The sequence below is a fragment of the Hemiscyllium ocellatum genome, chromosome 1 (genome assembly GCF_020745735.1).
Source record: "Hemiscyllium ocellatum isolate sHemOce1 chromosome 1, sHemOce1.pat.X.cur, whole genome shotgun sequence".
Taxonomy (NCBI): Eukaryota; Metazoa; Chordata; class Chondrichthyes; order Orectolobiformes; family Hemiscylliidae; genus Hemiscyllium; species Hemiscyllium ocellatum.
The window spans coordinates 61,514,216-61,532,440 of record NC_083401.1 but is presented as its reverse complement, the minus strand read 5'-3'; the positions used below and the strand labels follow the sequence as shown (position 1 = coordinate 61,532,440).

Sequence of the window (18,225 nt, the reverse complement as noted above, 5' to 3'; positions counted from 1 at the left end):
CCTAGAGTTCTGACACAGATAACTGAAGACATAGTTGTGGCTTTAGTAGTGATCTTTATCATATCACTGAAGTCTAGGAGGGTCCCAGAGACTGGAAAATCACCAATGTAACAGCCCCCATCCCGTTTAAGAAGGGAATAAGGCAAAACACGGGAAATTATAGGCTGATTAGCTTAGCCTGACCTCAGTCATTGGTAAGATTGTGGAGCCCATTGTGAAGGATGAGATTTCTGAGTACTTGGGAAGTGCATGATACTATAGGGCATAGTCAGCATGTTTGCATCAAGGGGTGGTCATGCCTGACATAGCTGTTAGAATTCTTTGAGGAAGTAACAAACATGTTAGCCCAAGAAGAGCCAATGGATGTCATCTATCTGGACTTCCAGTAGGCCTTTAATAAGGTAGTGCACAGGACACTGCTGAGTATGATGAGGGCTCATGGTGTTCGAGGCAAGGTACTAGAGTGGATCAAAGATTGGCTGTCTGACAGAAGGCAGAGAATGGGGATAAAGGATAGAAACCGGTGACTAGTGGTGTTCCACAAGGGTCAGTGTTGTGACCATAACTTTTCACTTTATACATTAATGATCTGGATGAAGGAACTGAGGGCATTCTGACTAGGTTTGCAGATGATACAAAAATAGGTGAAGGGGCAGGTAGTATTGAAGAGGCAGGGAGGCTACAGAAAGATTTAGACAGGTTAGGAGAGTGAGCAAAGAAGTAGCAGATGAATTACGTGGGAAAGTGTGAGGTCATGCACGTTGATAAGAATAGAGGCATAGACTATTTTCTAAATGGGTATAAAGTTCAAAAGTCTAAAGTGAAAAGGGACTTGGGAGTAATCTGGGAGGCACAGGAAAAATTCATCCCAAGGAAAAAGAAACATACTAAAGGGGTGTTTATACTTGGAGCTGGGAAAGATGAGTGAGATCTGATTGAAACTTACAGAATACTGAACGGCCTGACAGAAAGGATGTTGGGAAGATGTTTCCATTGGCAGGAGAAATGAGGAGTCGAGAGTGTGGTGCTGGTAAAGCACAGCAGGTCAGGCAGCATTCAAGGAGCAGAAGAGTCGACATTTCAGGCAAAAAGGAAGGGCTTTCGCCAGACACTCCTGCTCCTCAGATGCTGCCTGACCTGCTGTGCTTTTCCAGCACCACGCTCTTGACCGATCTCCAGCATCTGTAGTCCTCACTTGCTCCTAGGAGAAACAAGGAGGCAAGGGCACAGCCTTAAGGTAAAAGGAAGACCAGTTAGAATGGAGAGAAGGAGAAACTTCTTTAGCCAGAGAGTGGTGAATCTGTAGAATTCATTGTCACAGACACAAACTGCAAGTTTACCTTAAGAGTAACCTGGACAAAGACTCCCAAATTCCCTTTGCACTTCAAATTTCTAAATTTTCTCCACATTTAGAAAGTAGCCCATGCCTCTATTCTTCCTACCTCACACATTGTATTCCATCTGCCACTTCTCTGCCCATTCTCCTAACCTGTCTAAATCTTTCCGCAGCCTCCCTGCCTCCTCAATACGAACAGCCCTTCCACTTATCTTTGTATCATCTGCAAACTTAGCCGACATGCCCTCACTTCCTTCATCCACATCATGAATGTGGAGGCCAGTTCATTGAGTATATTACATTTTTGATTGCCATGGGATCTAAGGCTACAGGGAGAAAGCAGGAAAATGGGGTTGAGAAACCAGTCAAGATTGAATGGCAGAGCAGATTTGATGGGCTGAATGGCCTAATTTCTGCTCCTCTGTCTAATGGTCTTAAATACAAGTAGATAAAAAGAAATACAATTGCTGGAAACACTCAACAGGTCAGAAGAGGACAGGATAGGAATAATATTTCAGGTGGCCTTTTGTCAGAATTCTGATTTGGACAGTGTGAACACAGGTTCAAAGTAGAGACAGTTCGAGTCAACAGTACTCTATTGCTTCTATAATCTAATATCAAACTTTCAAGCATTATATGACTGCTTAGCTCCATACAAAAGACTTACTTTAAATAGTATTTGCAATGTGGGACTGTTGTTGTGACCATTCTGCATGCTCAACACATCAAAAGGATATGGAACCAAGAGGTGCAGTAATGTACCCCAGATCAGCATGAAAGCCAAAAGCCACGATCATAGAGTCACAGAGACGTGCAGCACAGAAATAAACCCTTCAGTCCAACTCGTCCATGCCGACCAGCTATCACAACCTAATCTAGTTCCACCTGCCAGCACCTGGCCCATATCCCTCCAAACCGTTTCTATTCATATACCCACTCTAATGCCTCTTAAATGTTGCAATTGTACCAGACTCCACCCCTTCCTCTGGCAGCTCATTCCAAGCACATACCACCCTCTGTGTGAAAACGTTGACCCGGAGGTCTCTCATCTCTTTCCCCTCTCACTCTAAACCTATGCCCTTGAGTTCTGGACTACCCCATCTTAGGGTAGAGACTTTGTCTATTTATCCTACCCATGCCCTCATGATTTTGTAAACCTCTATAAGGTCACCCCTCAGCCTCCGACACTCCAGGGAAAACAGCCCCAGTACAACCTCTCCCTACAGCTCAAATCCTCCAACTTTGGCAACATTCTTGAAAGGGTTCAGAGAATATTTACAAGTTTCACAGCATCTTTCCGAGAGGAAGAAGGTCAGAATTGGACGCAATATTCCAACAGTGGCCTAACCGATGACCTGTAAAGCTGCAACATAACCTCCCAACTCCTACACTCAATACTCTGACCAATAAAGGAAAGCATACCAAACGCTTTCTTTACTATCCTATCCACCTGTGACTCTACTTTCAAGAAGCTATGAACCTGCATTCCAAGAGCTCTTTGTTCAGCAATACTCCCTAGGTCCTTACCATTAAGTGTATAAGTCCTGCAAAGATTTGCTTTCCCAAAATGCAGTACCTCGCATTTATCTGAATTAAACTCCATCTGCCACTTCTCAGCCCATTGGCCCATCTGATCAAGATCCCGTTGTAATCTGAGGTAACCCTCTTCGCTGCCCACTATACCTCCAATTTTGGTGCCATCTGCAAACTTACGAACTATACCTCTTATGCTCACATCCAAATCATTTATATAAATGACAGAGTAGTGGACCCAGCACCGATCCTTGTAGCACTCCACTGGTCACAGGCCTCCAGTCTGAAAAACAACCCTCCACCATCACCCTCTGTCTTCTACCTTTGAGCCAGTTCTGCATCCAAATGGCGAGTTCACTCTGTATTTCATAAGATCTAACTTTGCTAAGCAGTCTCCCATGGGGAACCTTGTTGAATGTCTTACTAAAGTCCATAAAGATCACGTCCACCACTCTGCCCTCACCAATTCTCTTTGTTACTTTTTCAAAAAACTCAAGCAAGTTTGCGAGACATTATTTCCCATGCACAAAGCCATGTTGACTATCTCTAATCAGTCCTTGCTTTTCCAAATACATGAAAATCCTGTCCCTCAGGATATCCTTCAACAATTTGCCCACCACCGAGGTCAGGCTCACTGGTGTACAGCTTCCTAGCTTGTCCTTACAACCCCTATTAAACAGTGGCATGACGTTTGCCAACCTCTAGTCTTCTACCACCTCACGAGAACTGCACACAATATTCCTATGACTATCGATGATACAAATACCTCAGCAAGGGGCCCAGCAATCACTTCCCGAGCTTCCCACAGAGCTTCAGGGTACATCAGATCAGGTCCTAGGGATTTGTCCATTTTTATGTGTTTCAAGACATCCAGCACTTCCTCCACTGTAATATGGACATTTTGCAAGATGTCACCATTATTTCCCTTCAGTCTATATCTTCCAGATCTTTTTCCACAGTGAACACTGATGCAAAATACTCATTTAATATTGCCCCCATCTCTTGAGGCTTCCCACAAAGGCTGCCTTGCTGATTTTTGAGGGGCCCTTTTTTCTCCCTAGTTACCCGTTTATCCTTAACGTATTTGTAACAACCCTTTGGATTCTCCTTAACTTTATTTGCCAAAGCTATCTCATGTCTGCTTTTTGCCCTCCTGATTTCCCTCTTAAGTATCTTTAATACTCTAAGGATTCACTCGATCTATTCTGTCTATACCATACATATGCTTCCTTCTTTTTCTTAACTAAACCCTCAATTTCTTTAGTCATCCAGCACTCCCTATACCTACCAGCCTCTTCTTTCACCTTTTCGCCCTATATTGTCTCTGCATTCTCATTATCTCATTTCTGAAGGCTTCCTATTTTCCAGCTGTCCCTTTACCTACAAACATCTGCCCCCAAACAACTTTTGAAAGTTCTTGCCTCATACCCTCAAAGTTAGCCTTCATCAAATTTCGAACTTCAACTTTTAGATCTGGTCTATCCTTTTCCATCAATATTTTAAAACTAATAGAATTATCGTTGCTGGCCCCAAAGTGCTCCCCCACTGACACCTCAGTCACCTGCCCTGCCTTATTTCCCAAGCGTAGGTCAAGTTTTGCAGCTTCTCTAGTAAATACATTCACATACTTTATCAGAAAATTTTCTTGTACACACTTAAATTCCTCTCCATCTAAACTCTTAACACTATGGCAATCCCAGTCTATGTTTGGAAAGTTAAAATCCCCTACCATAACCACCATTTTATTCTTACAGATAGCTGAGATCTCCTTACAAGTTTGTTTCTCAATTACTCTCTGACTATTAGGGGGTCTATAATACAATCCCAATAAGCTGATCATCCCTTTCTTATTTCTCAGTTCCACCCAAATAACTTGCCTTGATGTATTTCCAGGAATATCCTCCATAAGTACAGCTGTAATGCTATCCATTATCAAAAATGTCACACCTCTCCTCTCTTGCCTCCCTTTCTATCCTTCCTGTAGCATTTGTATTCTGGAACATTAAGCTGCCAGTCCTGCCCAACTCTGAGCCACGTTTCTGTAATTGCTATGATATCCCAGTCCCATGTTCCTAACCATGCCCTGAGTTCATCCGCCTTCCTTGTTAGCCCCTTGCATTGAAATAAACGCAGTTTAATTTATCAGCCAACCGTGTTCGCTGCTTTGTCCCTGCCTGTTTGACTCGCTTTTTCCCCCAACTGTACTATTCTCAGATTGATCTCTTTCCTCACTATCTCCCTGGGTCCCACCCCCTGCGAACAGCCAAGTATCTGGTATTGAGACTGGCTCCAATGCAACGAGGGGTACGTCGGCTTCCAAGAGATCAATTGTGTTAGGGGATTCTGTAGTCTGAGATACAGACAGATGTTTCTGTGGTCAGCAGCGAAAAATCAGAATGGTGTGTTGCTTCCCTGGTGCCAGGATCAAGGATATCTCCAAGAGGGTGCAGAATATTCTCATGGGTGAAAGGGGCCAGCAAGAGGTCAATGACATAAGAAGGGAAAAGGTCGAGATTCTGAAGGGAGATTACAGAGAGTTAGGCAGGAATTTAAAAAGGAAGTCGCCGAGAGTAGTAATATCTGGATTACTTCCAGTGCTACGAGCTAGTGAGGGCAGGAATAGGAGGATAGAGCAGATGAATACATGTCTGAGGAGCTAGTGTATGGGAGAAGGATTCACATTTTTGGATCATTGGAAGCTATTTTGGGGTATATGTGACCTGTACAAGAAGGACAGATTGCACCTAAATTGGAAAGGGACTAATATACTGGCAGAGAAATTTGCTAGAGCTGCTCGAGAGGATTTAAATTAGTAAGGTGGGGGTGTGGAACCTCGGGAGTTAGTGAGGAAAGAGATCAATCTGAGACTGGTACAGTTGAGAACAGAGGTGAGTCAAACAGTCAGGGCAGGCAGGGACAAGGTAGGACTAATAAATTAAACTGCATTTATTTCAATGCAAGGGGCCTAACAGGGAAGGCAGATGAACTCAGGACATGGTTGGGAACATGAGACTGGGATATCATAGCAATTACAGAAACGTGGCTCAGGGTTGGGCAGGACTGGCAGCTTAATGTTCCAGAATACAAATGCTATAGGAAGGATAGAAAGGGAGGCAATGATCTCTTGATGGTCCCTCTCCCCCGTGAGAACATTCTGCACCCTCTGAGACCTCCTTGACCTTGGCACCAGGGAGACACACACCATTCTGAATTTTCACTACTGGCCACAGAAACATCTGTCTGTGCCTCTGACTAGAGAGTCCCTTGGAACCCAATATACCCCTCATTACATTAGAGCCATTCTCAATACCAGAAACTTGGCTGTTCTTGCTACATTGCCCTGGCAATCCATCACCCCTTACATTTTCCAAAAGAGCATACTTTTTTGAAATCGGGATAATCACAGAAGACTCTTGCACTACCTGCCTACTCTCTTACCTTTCCTGGAGTTAACCCATCCATGTGACTGTATGTGCGACTTTTCTCCCTTCCTGAAACTGCCATCCATCACACCCTTTTGCTCTTGTAAACTCCTCAGTGCCTCTAAATGTCACTGCAACTGATCCATTCGATCTGATAGGATTCGCAACCAACGGCATTTATTGCAGATATAATCATCAGTAACACACAAACTCTCCCTAAACTCCCACATCTGACAAGAAGAGCATATCACTTTTCTAAAGACCATTTTTCATCTTCTAATTATAGACCCAGAAAATAGCACTGTCTTATTCCTCTACAAAACACTGCTCCAGGCTAACTTAATACTTATGGCTTATATTTTTAAGTTTAATCAGGAGACATATCTCAATAAAACATATAAGCAAGAAATAATCCATTTTACTCACTACTGCAGACTTACTCTAAACCCACACTTAAAAATATTCACTTAATTGTTTCTGTGCTGTGACCTCTCCCAAACAGGTTCCGCTAAAATTAGTTGTGAATTTCACTGTTTGGAATTTTTCTTGGAAAATTAACAATGTCCTGTGATATATGAATTCAAACTGCAAAGGCAGTAACTGCGCAGGTTCACTGTTATGTCAGTTAGCAGCGTGGGTTTCTTTTTCTCTCTAATGCACTGACCGCACCTGCTTTTGTCTGTTCCTCCCCCTTTCAAAAGTGCAGTTGTTTTGACTTTTTTTTCTCCAAAACTTCCAAAACAATGCAACAGCATATAAAACAGCAATTGCTGCTCCTGGAATTTGAGGAAATCACCTCCAACACCTAAAATACCTCAAAATAGGAGCAGCTTGTTCCAGCCAGAGATTTTTCCTGTCCTCCATCTTGGATTACCCAGAATCCACAACCAATTACCAGCATTCTTCCTTTCCAATTGCTTTTTCAACACTCCCATCCTGATCACTACCTTGAGGCTTCCATTAACAAATTCAATGGTGAAAACTGCTCAAACAACTGAATGACCAGTCCTATTCTATACTCATTTTTCTTGATTTCCACTTCTCTACCGTTCCATTGCATAGCATGCCATTTGAGGCTATACTTTAACTCGGAGCCCCCTAAAGAGTTCTACTCTTGTGCTAGAAAATCTTTTCACATACTTACTTATTTTTATTCACTCATGGGATGTGGGCATTGGTGGCTGGCCAGCATTTATTACTTGTCCCTAGCTGCCTTTGAATTGAGTGGCGTACCAGACCATAACAGAGTATAGTTGAGTTGCAGTGGGTCTGGGGACACATTAAAGGAAATAAATCATTTCACTGGAGACGGTTCAGAGAAGGTTCACTCTGGTGATTTACAGAAGCACAATTTTAAAAGAAACAAAAAAAAATTAAACTCATTACCAGCTTACGTATTTGGGTTAAAAGACCCAGCTCAACATGTATGCTTTGCTGTAAAAAAAACAGTTGCGAAATATATCTACAGCACATAATACAATGAATTTTACAATAAAATTCTGTCTCACCATAGGCCATTTGCTGGACTGATAGGGGTGACTTCCCATCTTCATTTAGTGCTGCTAAGCCTTCATTTGCCTTTCTAAAAGAATAAAAATGTTACTGATTAAACATTCTTAAGAGGTGAATTGTTATGTTACTACAGAAGTAAGCTAACAAATAAAACATAGCATTTGAATTTCCATTGATAGTGTTCAGATTTCCCAAGTCAAACACTGTATGGTACAGAGTAAGCTTGGGTAACTTAAAATTTGAACAATACTTTGCAATCTAATATAAATCATGCATGCTTCAGAATTTTTATGAAGCAAATAATTGATCCAAGATCAAAAAATTCCAAGGAAATAAAGTATATGACTGATACGCAAAAAAAGTCAAATATTCACCACATGGAGTGTTTTTCTCACTTCAGCTTTTCATAAACTAATGTTGTCCTGAGACAGTGCCAAAAGGCCTAATGCTGTTCCATCATCTAATTCAAACAGCAAGATTCCACATTTGAGCTAAGACAAAATGTGCCTGCAAGTTATTAGATGATAAAGAGCACAACAGGCCTTACCTGATATCTGTACACCGACTTGTAGCATGAGCATGACAGCAATCGAAGGTGAGGGTCATGCCAGAGTACAGAATTCAGTGATATGATCTAGAATGATTAATGCTGATTTTGTCTCATTGCCTTCAGTATATAGCATTACAAGACAGAACATGGAGTGCTTTATCACTGTCTAAATTATAAGTAAAATTGCATGTTTCAAACTAAAGCCATATGAAAAAAAAGCTATGTTTTCATCCCTGTGTATCACTAACAACAGATCAGATATCTGAAAACTTCGTAGAAAACTAAGAAATTCACATTCTATAGATTTCAAAAAGATTTTGCCCTCATATCCTGCCTGTATACAGATGAACCTCGATTATCCAAATGAGATGGGCAGGCACTCTTTCGTTCAGATAATTGATTATTTGGTTAATCGATTCAATGCCTTTCCTCTGAGGGTCGGAGCTTTCCATTAAGCCTGCTCCGCGTTCAGAAAACTGGAACACACTGTGTGCGACGTCCCACCGCCGGGGGGGGGGGGGGGGGGAGGATTAAGGGTACATCCTATGTAGAACTCCAAAAAGGTATGGGAAGAGAGAGAGGGGGTATGAGGTCAGTCATTTAGAGACGGTGCCTGCGTTATCATCAGTCCAGGACTGTACTTGCCAGCACTTTTAATCCCTGTAAACAAAAGGCGCAATCAGTGTTGGACACATGTCTTTGATATATAATGTTTCTGTCAGGACCTACAGACCTCCTTTGGATAATCCGATTTTCAGATAATTGATATACGGATAATTGAGGTTCCATTGTATTGAGAAAAGATATATTGTGTTATATGGCACTATCACCCGTTTAAGTGGGAAAGACTTGGAACAAATCTTGGAAACTCATTCTTGAGTTAATGAGCTCAGTGCATCTTGTAGATAGTACACAGTACTGCTACTGAGCCTCATTGGCACCACATCCATCCATCTGCCAATCAAATGGGCTGTTTTGTCCACTTTGGATGGTGTCAGGTTTCTTGATTGCCATTGGAATTGCATTTAACCAGGCAAAAGATGAGTTGGAAGTGAGTTTTCGTTGTAGTATTCCTAGCTCTTGCAGCAGGTATGTTTATGTGGCGACTCCAGATGAGCTTCTGGTCAATGATAACCATCAGGATGTTGATAGTGGGAGATTCAATGATGGTAATGCGGTGGTCAGATTTTCTCTCTCTCTTCTGTAATGGTCATAAACTGGCATTTGTGTGGCACAAATTTTACTTGCCACTTGTCAGTCCAAGCCTGGATATTGTTCAGATCTTGTTGTGTTTTGTTCCAACCTCAAAGCATCAGTGCTTTTCCTCAGATTTAGCCTTACACAGGAAAGTGTTAACCACCATCTTGCTCTCTGACTTGGCCTTCTCCTGTGATATCGATGTCATTGTGCTGGAGTTCTAGGGCTTTGAGAGCAGTGAGGATTCAGTTCTGATGTCACGGGATAAGAGGTCCATTAAAACTGATTAAGGAAAAGTCAGATGTGTTAGACTGCATGTCCATGTTTCTGGACAGACTCCCAGGAGCATGCAAAATAGCAAAGATCCATATAAAAAGCAAAGATGAAAAAATAGGCACAAAGATAAAATTAGAAATGAAATATTATTATTGCTTTGCAAATTATTGGTGCTGATGCACGAGGTCACAGGAAGGAGAACAGTGATACCGTACAATGTTACAACAATATCATCGTAGAGAGAAAGTTAATCTGCAAGATTGTCAAATGGTGAGAATAGTGAGAATGATGGAGACTAAAACACAGGTAACAGCAAATGTAGATAATTCACAAATTGATCCTCCTAATATCTGACTAGTCAATACCAAACTACTGAGGCAGTTCAATGCTGCATTCTTGTACTTAAAAGAAGGATAATGGAAAGATCTAATGAGGTTATTTGTGGATTTCAAATAAATCTGTAGATACACCGGTGTGTGCAGCCTTGGCCAAAAAATGATGTGGATATGGAGGAATCAGTACCAGTAAAACAACATCCCTATTGTTTAAGCCCAGAAAAACAAACTCAATTGGAGCAGAGATTTGGACATCTTAGAAAACCACTTAATTCAACCTAGCCAAAACAGCTGCAGTCCTCCTACTTAATTGTGACAAATTTGACAAGTCAACTAGATTTGGCACAGTGCATGCAGTATCATAAACAGATTTGTGCCCAATTTTTCAGTTAGAAGACTGTATTGATAGGGTTGGCAAGTCCCATTTATATCAAAAGTAAAGAGGTATTAGCTCTCATTGCACCAAATGGGTTGCATCGATGTTGAGTCATGTCATTCAGGTTTAAAATCATTCCAGCTACATTTCAAAGATTTAGGAACCTATCTGTCACTATTCTATCCAAGTAAATCACACAATTGGGTAATGCTTTAATATACTGTGCTGTAAAACTTGGGAAGAAAATATGAAACAAATGGAAGCCTAACTCAAACAGTTACAATCAGCTGACTGAGCAACTTATCTTGCCAGTGAGTCTGAGAAAGCAAGTGTACATTACCCAGGACACAAAGGTCAAGAGGCAGTCTTGTCAAGAACATTAAGAGCAAAGATAAAATTTCCGCTTCCGAAAGCAAAACAAGATAATCATGAGATTCTTAGAGATGTTTTAATGGTAATTTAATGCAACTTCAGCAGAATAGCTGCCTCCATCAGATTTTTTTTTACAAATAACAGGCAACGGTAATATGCACAGAAGAATGCCAAACAGCTTTTGAGAAGCTTAAAGCAATCCTAAAGGCTAAATCAGTGTTGGTCACTCCTGACATCAGTAAAACTTTTAAAATGGAGCAGGTGCACCACCCTTTGCATGCAAAAGTTGCCACTTAGGTTCCTTTTAAATCTTTCCCCTCTCACCCTAAACCTATGCCCTCTAGTTCTTGACTCTCCTACTCTAGGGAAAAGACCTTGTCTATTTACCTTACTCCTGACCCTCATAATTTTATAAATCTCTATAAGGTCACCCCTCAGCCTTCAACGCTCTCGGGAAAACAGCCCCAGCCTGTTCAAACCCTCCAAACCTAGCAACATCCTTATAAATATTTTCTGAACCCTTTCAAGTTTCACAACATCTTTTCTATAGGAAGGAGACCAGAATTGCACACAATATTCCAAACGTGACCTAACCAATGTCCTGTACAGCCGCAATGTGACCTCCCAACTCCTATACTCGATGCTCTGACCAATAAAGGAAAAAGCGTTCTTCACTATCCTATCACGCACAAATCACGGAAGGCTAGTTTGCAAGTACAATAAGAAATTTAATGAAAATAATAGAATGTTATAATTTATTCCAATGGAATTCAAATATAAAGTAACGGTAGTCCTGCTTCATTTATACAGTAAATGTAGGCCTCATTTGGTATTCTGCATTTAGTGATCTTTTATTCCAAATGTTAACACAAATACTGAAGGCATTGCTACTAGGTGACTATCACTTAATAAATAAGAGAGAATGAAAAAGAAACCTCTCAATACCAAGAATAACCCCCAAAAAATCAAAAGGTAACCTTCAAGCATACTAAAAACATTTATTTTGACCCTTGCTACAATTAATTAAAATAAACAAAGGTAACAAAATCATAATTTTAATCTAACAGTTATAGGTTGGTGATATGGAAACATCTATGGAAACAAGCATGCATAACCTTCTTTGTACCTAATACTTTTTATTCAGCAAGCAATAATATTGTACAGTCCATCTCTATTATAGTTACTGCAGGTATATCCACCCTGAAGAAATCCTGCCATGTGTAAACCTATTTTCATTTGCTAATGTTGTATTAAACTTAAGTTACTGGCCAGAATCATCCATATCCTCCTCGGCCAGTCTCAACACACACATTGTAGTGAAGATGTTATAAGCGTACAAATGAGATGTTTTTACATTATATAATAGGTTTCAAGAACATTATTTGAAGAGATCAAAGGTGCAGATTACAAGTTTCTTGAACTCAATTCTACTTATTTCTGAAAATATTTGTCTTACAATAGCACAATGGCAGCTTGTAGAATAATGTTCATAATGAAAAAAATGTTTGCAAAGAACAATAAAAAAAACTGCAAGTTTTCAAAATCAATTGACATTCATAAAGCCTGTTTTGCAAAATGGAACAGTCTAGTGTCATCCTCTACTCCATGACTTCTGTGATACCCTTTACTGCAATGATGGTGTGGATGAAATGTTTACCACACGAATGAAACAATCATACTGTAGTCATAACAAAAACACAAAGTGAATTCCATGTTTTATGCCACAAAAGCGAAATCTGCTTAAAATGAGCTCCTAATTTTCACAAACAAAAAGTGGTGAGACTCGAATTATCCTACGAATCTAGCATTACTATACTGAACAATTCAGGAGGATCTACACTGACCAAATCAGATATAAGGATTAATAGAAATTCAACCCAAGTCTGACTGAAAGATAAGGGAGCAAGGGAGAAGGTGAGTGTGCAAGTGAGTGAAGACAGCTCAACATCTGTATTAAGTTAGCAAGTAGATGCATTTTATTTCTGAGAACAAAACCTGCAAAGAACTCAGCTTAGCAAACAGCCCTGCTGAAACACTGGACAAGCAGAGAAAAAAGTAAGACCAGTGTCAAAGATGAAACATCAATCAGAAAAAAAGTACATACTGTGGCTAACAATCATCTTCATGCTACAATCTTTAAATAGCAAGAGAAACATTACAGCATCATGTAAGTTGCAATGCACAAAGACTGAAAATCTGTCTGTCATGACCTAGAACTGAGGAATGTTTTGTGACAGCTAACAGAAACAGCATTTATTAAAAATGCACGAATAATTAAGTACAATTTATGCAACTTAAAAAGGAACTAAAACTATGTTCAATTGAAATGTGGCTTTTCTTGTTTTCTGATTGAACAAGATACCATACCAACTATGGTGAACACATGACAAACTTTTACAGTGACACTAAAGAGGCTTGTATTAATTAAGTTGTTACGACATGGGATAAACCCTCCTGCTTAATTTAAAACCAGCAACACAGAAAAGATTTATCCCGTGCAGTAATCTGTGAGGCCAAGAACTATTTAAAGTAAAAATTAACAACTTTATTTCTTAAAGTATAACAGATAATAATTAACTAACAACTATTTACAATTCCTTACTCTAACCTGTCTATAATACTAGTCTGATAAAGCTCCCAATTAAGATTTAGAAAACAACACTTCTTATCTCAAAACCAGGCAGCTTTCGGTTTACCTATTTAGATGTTCCTGTGTCTTTTTTTTTCTTCTTTTTAGGAATTTCTGTTTCACAAGTTACTGATCAAAAAAGGTACTTTTTAGAGAGCTATTTTTCAGGTAATCTTTTACCTCCTGGTACTTGACAATTCTCCCCTCAACTGTTCAATTTCCCCCCATTTTATATCCCCAAAACATCGGATTGTGTCATTGGCTTTTAAAATTGTCAATATACTAAATTCAAACTGGATTGGAGTTTGGTAGTTTTCAGGGTATAATTTAAACCGATTGGCCAAATTCTAATTTGTTTTTGTCTCCAGGTAATGAGCTAATCAAGTTGTTCGACCATGTGTTACCTTATTGAGGATACTTGGTGCTGTGTCCAGTGGTTCTGCTGCTTTTAACTCTTTTAAAGTACACCCACATCTTCATAAAGTTCAATTGTACATACAAACCAAGTCAATAAGAAAAGGCCTGACTCTAAATAATATTCATGCACTTTGCTGATGGAAGATTCCATTTTTAATTTTTGATGCTAGATGAACTTGCAATCATGCATGTCATAGCCTTCAAAATGTCAGTAAAGTGTAGTCATTTTATTTGGAACTTGTTTCTTTCGCAATATCATTCTACATAAAGGTTCTCACAGATGGAGGACAACATAATCAAAGATTTTTAGGCAGACACTCAAGTATTCATTAATGTCTGTTATTATAGCAATCATCTATTCATGAAATTCTTTATTACTGTTTACTTAGTGCTGAAAACAAGCTGTGCCATTAAATAAAACAATGCATATCATGCAGCAAATAGATAGCTTAGAATATTATTTTAAACATAGAAGATAGCAACAGGATTGAGAGATGTACTTCAGAGACTTGCTCTACAGAACTGCTAAATGACAAATGCTTGCTAGTAATATTTCAACCATGGAGAATGTAAAACTGCAGAGTAAATATTTCAATTCGCAATGATTACCTAGAAACAAGAAGATAAGCCAAGCGCATGTTGGGTTTCATAAATTGAACCATAATACAAGTATCAAAAGTGGACAAATTTGCACAAGTAGTTGGTTAGGCCACAATTGGAGTAGTAGGTCCAATGATTGGAATTGAACAGTAGAAAGGATGTAGAAGTTAGAGAATGCACAACCTAAACCTACTGCAATGTTATCAATATTGAATAATTATAGCTATTAAAAAGTCTGAAATAATAAAAATGTAAGTTAGCTCACTGAACTAGAAAATTTATTTTCAGGCGTTTTATCACCATACTCGGTAACATCATCAATGAGAAGCTCTGGTGGAGCACTGGTGGTATGTTCCACCTCTCTATTTTAAGGTACTGGTTTCTTAAGGTGGGTGATGTCATTTCTGGGTTTTTTTCCAAGGGAAGGTAGATAGGATCTAAATTGATGTGTTTATTGATGGAGTTATGATTAGAATGCCATGCTTCTAAGAGTTCTTGTGCGTGTCTTTGTTTCGCCTGTCCAAGGACATGTGTGTGGTGTCCCAGTCAAAGTGGCACCTTTGTCTGTATGTATGGAAACTAGTGGTAGTAGGTAGTGTCTTTTGGTGGCTAGTTGGTGTTTGTGCATCCTGATGTCAAGATTCCTGCTTGTTTGTCCGATGTAGTGTTTTTTTACAGTTCTTGTGTGGTATCTCGTAAATGACGTTAGGATTTGCTGGTAGTATCTAATAGATCCTTTAGTTTCATCAGTCGCTGTTTTAGTGTGTTGGTAAGTTTGTGGCTGCTTGTTCAATGAGCTACGTCACACTGCAGCACCCAAGAACTACAAAAAGCAGAAGAAAAATATCTAAACAACATTTTCAAGAAAGACTGAACCCCAATAAACACAATCCGTCGATTCCTCAGAATCAAACCCAAACAAGCAGACACAATGCAACCAAATACTATAGCCACATTACCTTACATTAAAGACATAACAGAAATGACTTCCAGACTACTCAGACCCAGGATAGCCCACAAACCTACCAACACAAATAAATGTGGTTTCAGTGAGAGGATGCAAAAAAACCCAAGAAAATGTTGAAATTAAGCTTGTACTAATAGTTGGATTGAAAAAGAAAAGTTTAAATATAAATTAAGCCAAGCTGAGTGTGTTTGATGTTTAACAATTTTGGTTTGTTAAAATACTGGTTCAGAAAATCCTTTTAAGAACTATTTTGCCTTGTTTGCCTTGTTGTCTGTGTAGTAGGACAGATTTTGTTTTTACATTGAAATTGTACAACATTAAGTCCTTTTTAAAATTATCAAACATGCAATCTTAAAATTAATTGATTTGAGTGCCTTGAGCCCCTAATTTGTTTGAAATTCTACAATGCCTGTTTTAAAAATAACAGTTGAGTCAGTGGTCATGCTGTAGCCAAATGAGAGTATTGTATTAAAATATCTTTGCTGAGTTTTAAATGCAGTGTGTTCACAAAAAGAAGAGTGCATTTTGAGTTTGATGTTTTGTTAAGATTTTCTAGAGAGTATTAGAACTCGAGGCTGAGCTGCCTAAATTCTGTTATTGTTCAGACTTCTTTGGCCACATTCATATTGCAAATTCAAAGAATGTTGATCTCTACCAAAGTTGCCACTGTAATTCCAACCACTTTATTTGGGAAGTTTCATTTGGAGAACATATTTTAAAAAATTCAGCATTTGTTTCCCATGAGCGTTTAAGATTTAAATCTGAACAGAAACTGCCTCTTTAATTGCCAAAGCACAGGAAACATTTTGTTGTTTTCTTGCTGTTCTAGATTTTTGAAATACTTTTCTCAACAGCTTTCACATTAGCCAAGTATCAATTTGTTAAAGGAAAGTAATTTTAGCATAACCTGAATGGGGCCCCCGAGGGTTTGATTTTAGGACCATTCATTGTTGTTTGTGATTGACGGAATTGTTTTGACATTACAATTTAGAAGTTTATGGATTGTATAAAACTTGATGATGTCATAAATAGTGAACAGACCAATAGATTTCAAGAATTCAAAGAATATTGAAATAGGCAGACAATTCAGTGTAGTTAAATGTGTGACTGCCTTCATGCTGATAACCACCTTGGCAAGGAAGGAATGAGATAGAAAATGCAAAGATACTTTCAACAGCTAACATCTTCTCTAGTGTTTCTCCATTCACAGGTAAAGCACACCTTCGGACCTCCGCCCATCCCTTCTCAACCTGATCCAATGGATTCAATCAGCTCCCCAGTCATAAGCATGAAAGGTTAAGGTAACAACAGTGAAGAGGAGGTCAGTATGCTTTTTGTCAGTGGCCTTCCTATGGGCATTAAACTACATGAGCTTTACCTTGTCTTTTAATCATTTAAAGGATATGAAGGTTCACAAATCAAGCTAAAATCACAACAGCCAGTTGGCTTTATTGCATTTAACTGCTGCTCCTGCTCCTGCTCCTGCTCTGCTAAGAATGCTGCATTCTCACCCAGTGTGTTGCTGCTCCACTGCATATTCAGATGTGCTGATATCCTCCATCTGAAGCATCTCTACAAGGACGAACAACTCGTCAGTTTTGTGAAGTATTTAACTGCCCTTACGCAAGAATTCAGATTTCTCCGTGGAGTGATGCAAGAACAGATTGAATTTTGTTTTCAGGTTGGACTTTATTAAAAGAGATTTTGGTGATGTGGCTTATTTCCACTCCACTTAGAATGGATGGAGTGGTCACTGCAGACTGTGGATTTAAGAACTTTACTGGTGAATTTTTTTCCCACGTGGGAGGATTCTTCAAACACTAATTACTGTAATGGACTAATAATTTTTGTTATAATCAAATACTGGCTGTCAGAGCCTTTTGAAAGCTGTTAATGCCATTGGTTATCAAGGAGGGAATGAGGAAGTTTAGAAGTTATAAGCTGGCGAGCGTTCTCACTCCCTCCAGGGCCCAGAATAAAAATGGAGGAGGTAAAGCCACACTGTGTCTCTGAGCATTTTGCTTCGACTGAGGGGGGAGCTGGACGACACCACTATCACTAGTTTTCATACATATAGACAAGGAAGGACACCAGTTTGACTGGGACAACACACACATCCGAGGACAGGCAAAACAAAGACACACACAAGAATTCTTACAGGCATGGCATTCTAACGAGAGCTCCAAGAATAAACACATCAATTTAGATCCTATCTACCTTCCTTTGAACAAAAAAGAACTGAAAATGACATCACCCACCTTAAGAAACCTATAAATAGAGAGGAGGGACATACCAACAAAGCTTCACTAGGAACACTCGCTGGTGATGTTACCTAGTACAGTGACAAAACATCTGAAAATGAATCTTCCAGCTCAGCAAGCTAACTTACATAATTATCATCAACCCGAGTTACAAATCTTCTCAAAAATCACTAATCTGAAATAATCAGATTTTCAGAATTATGAACAATTTCCTTTAATTGGGATGCAAGTGGTAAGGAATCATCCACTCCACTCCCCACCCCACCCACAATTCAACAGTATCGGAAACCCACATCACCCCTCAGCTCAGCACTCCGTAAGAAGCTAATCCTCATTCCATCCATTCCTACATATTTTCACACACAGCCACTCACTCCTTCCTCCTATTGCTGGTCACACCCAAAGCCTCCAAATCCCACCCCACTAAGATATACTCACAATA

General features: G+C 39.5%; 1 protein-coding gene across 1 annotated transcript in view; it reads right to left on the bottom strand.

Moving 5' to 3' along the window:
- The window catches only part of LOC132818630 (gamma-secretase subunit Aph-1b-like), a 94,999-nt gene that overhangs the window by 47,670 nt on the left and 29,104 nt on the right, over positions 1-18,225 (bottom strand). The window contains exon 3 of the mRNA XM_060829643.1: positions 7,800-7,873. Coding sequence (XP_060685626.1) covers positions 7,800-7,873 — 74 coding nt within the window. The remainder of the gene's footprint in view (positions 1-7,799; positions 7,874-18,225) is intronic.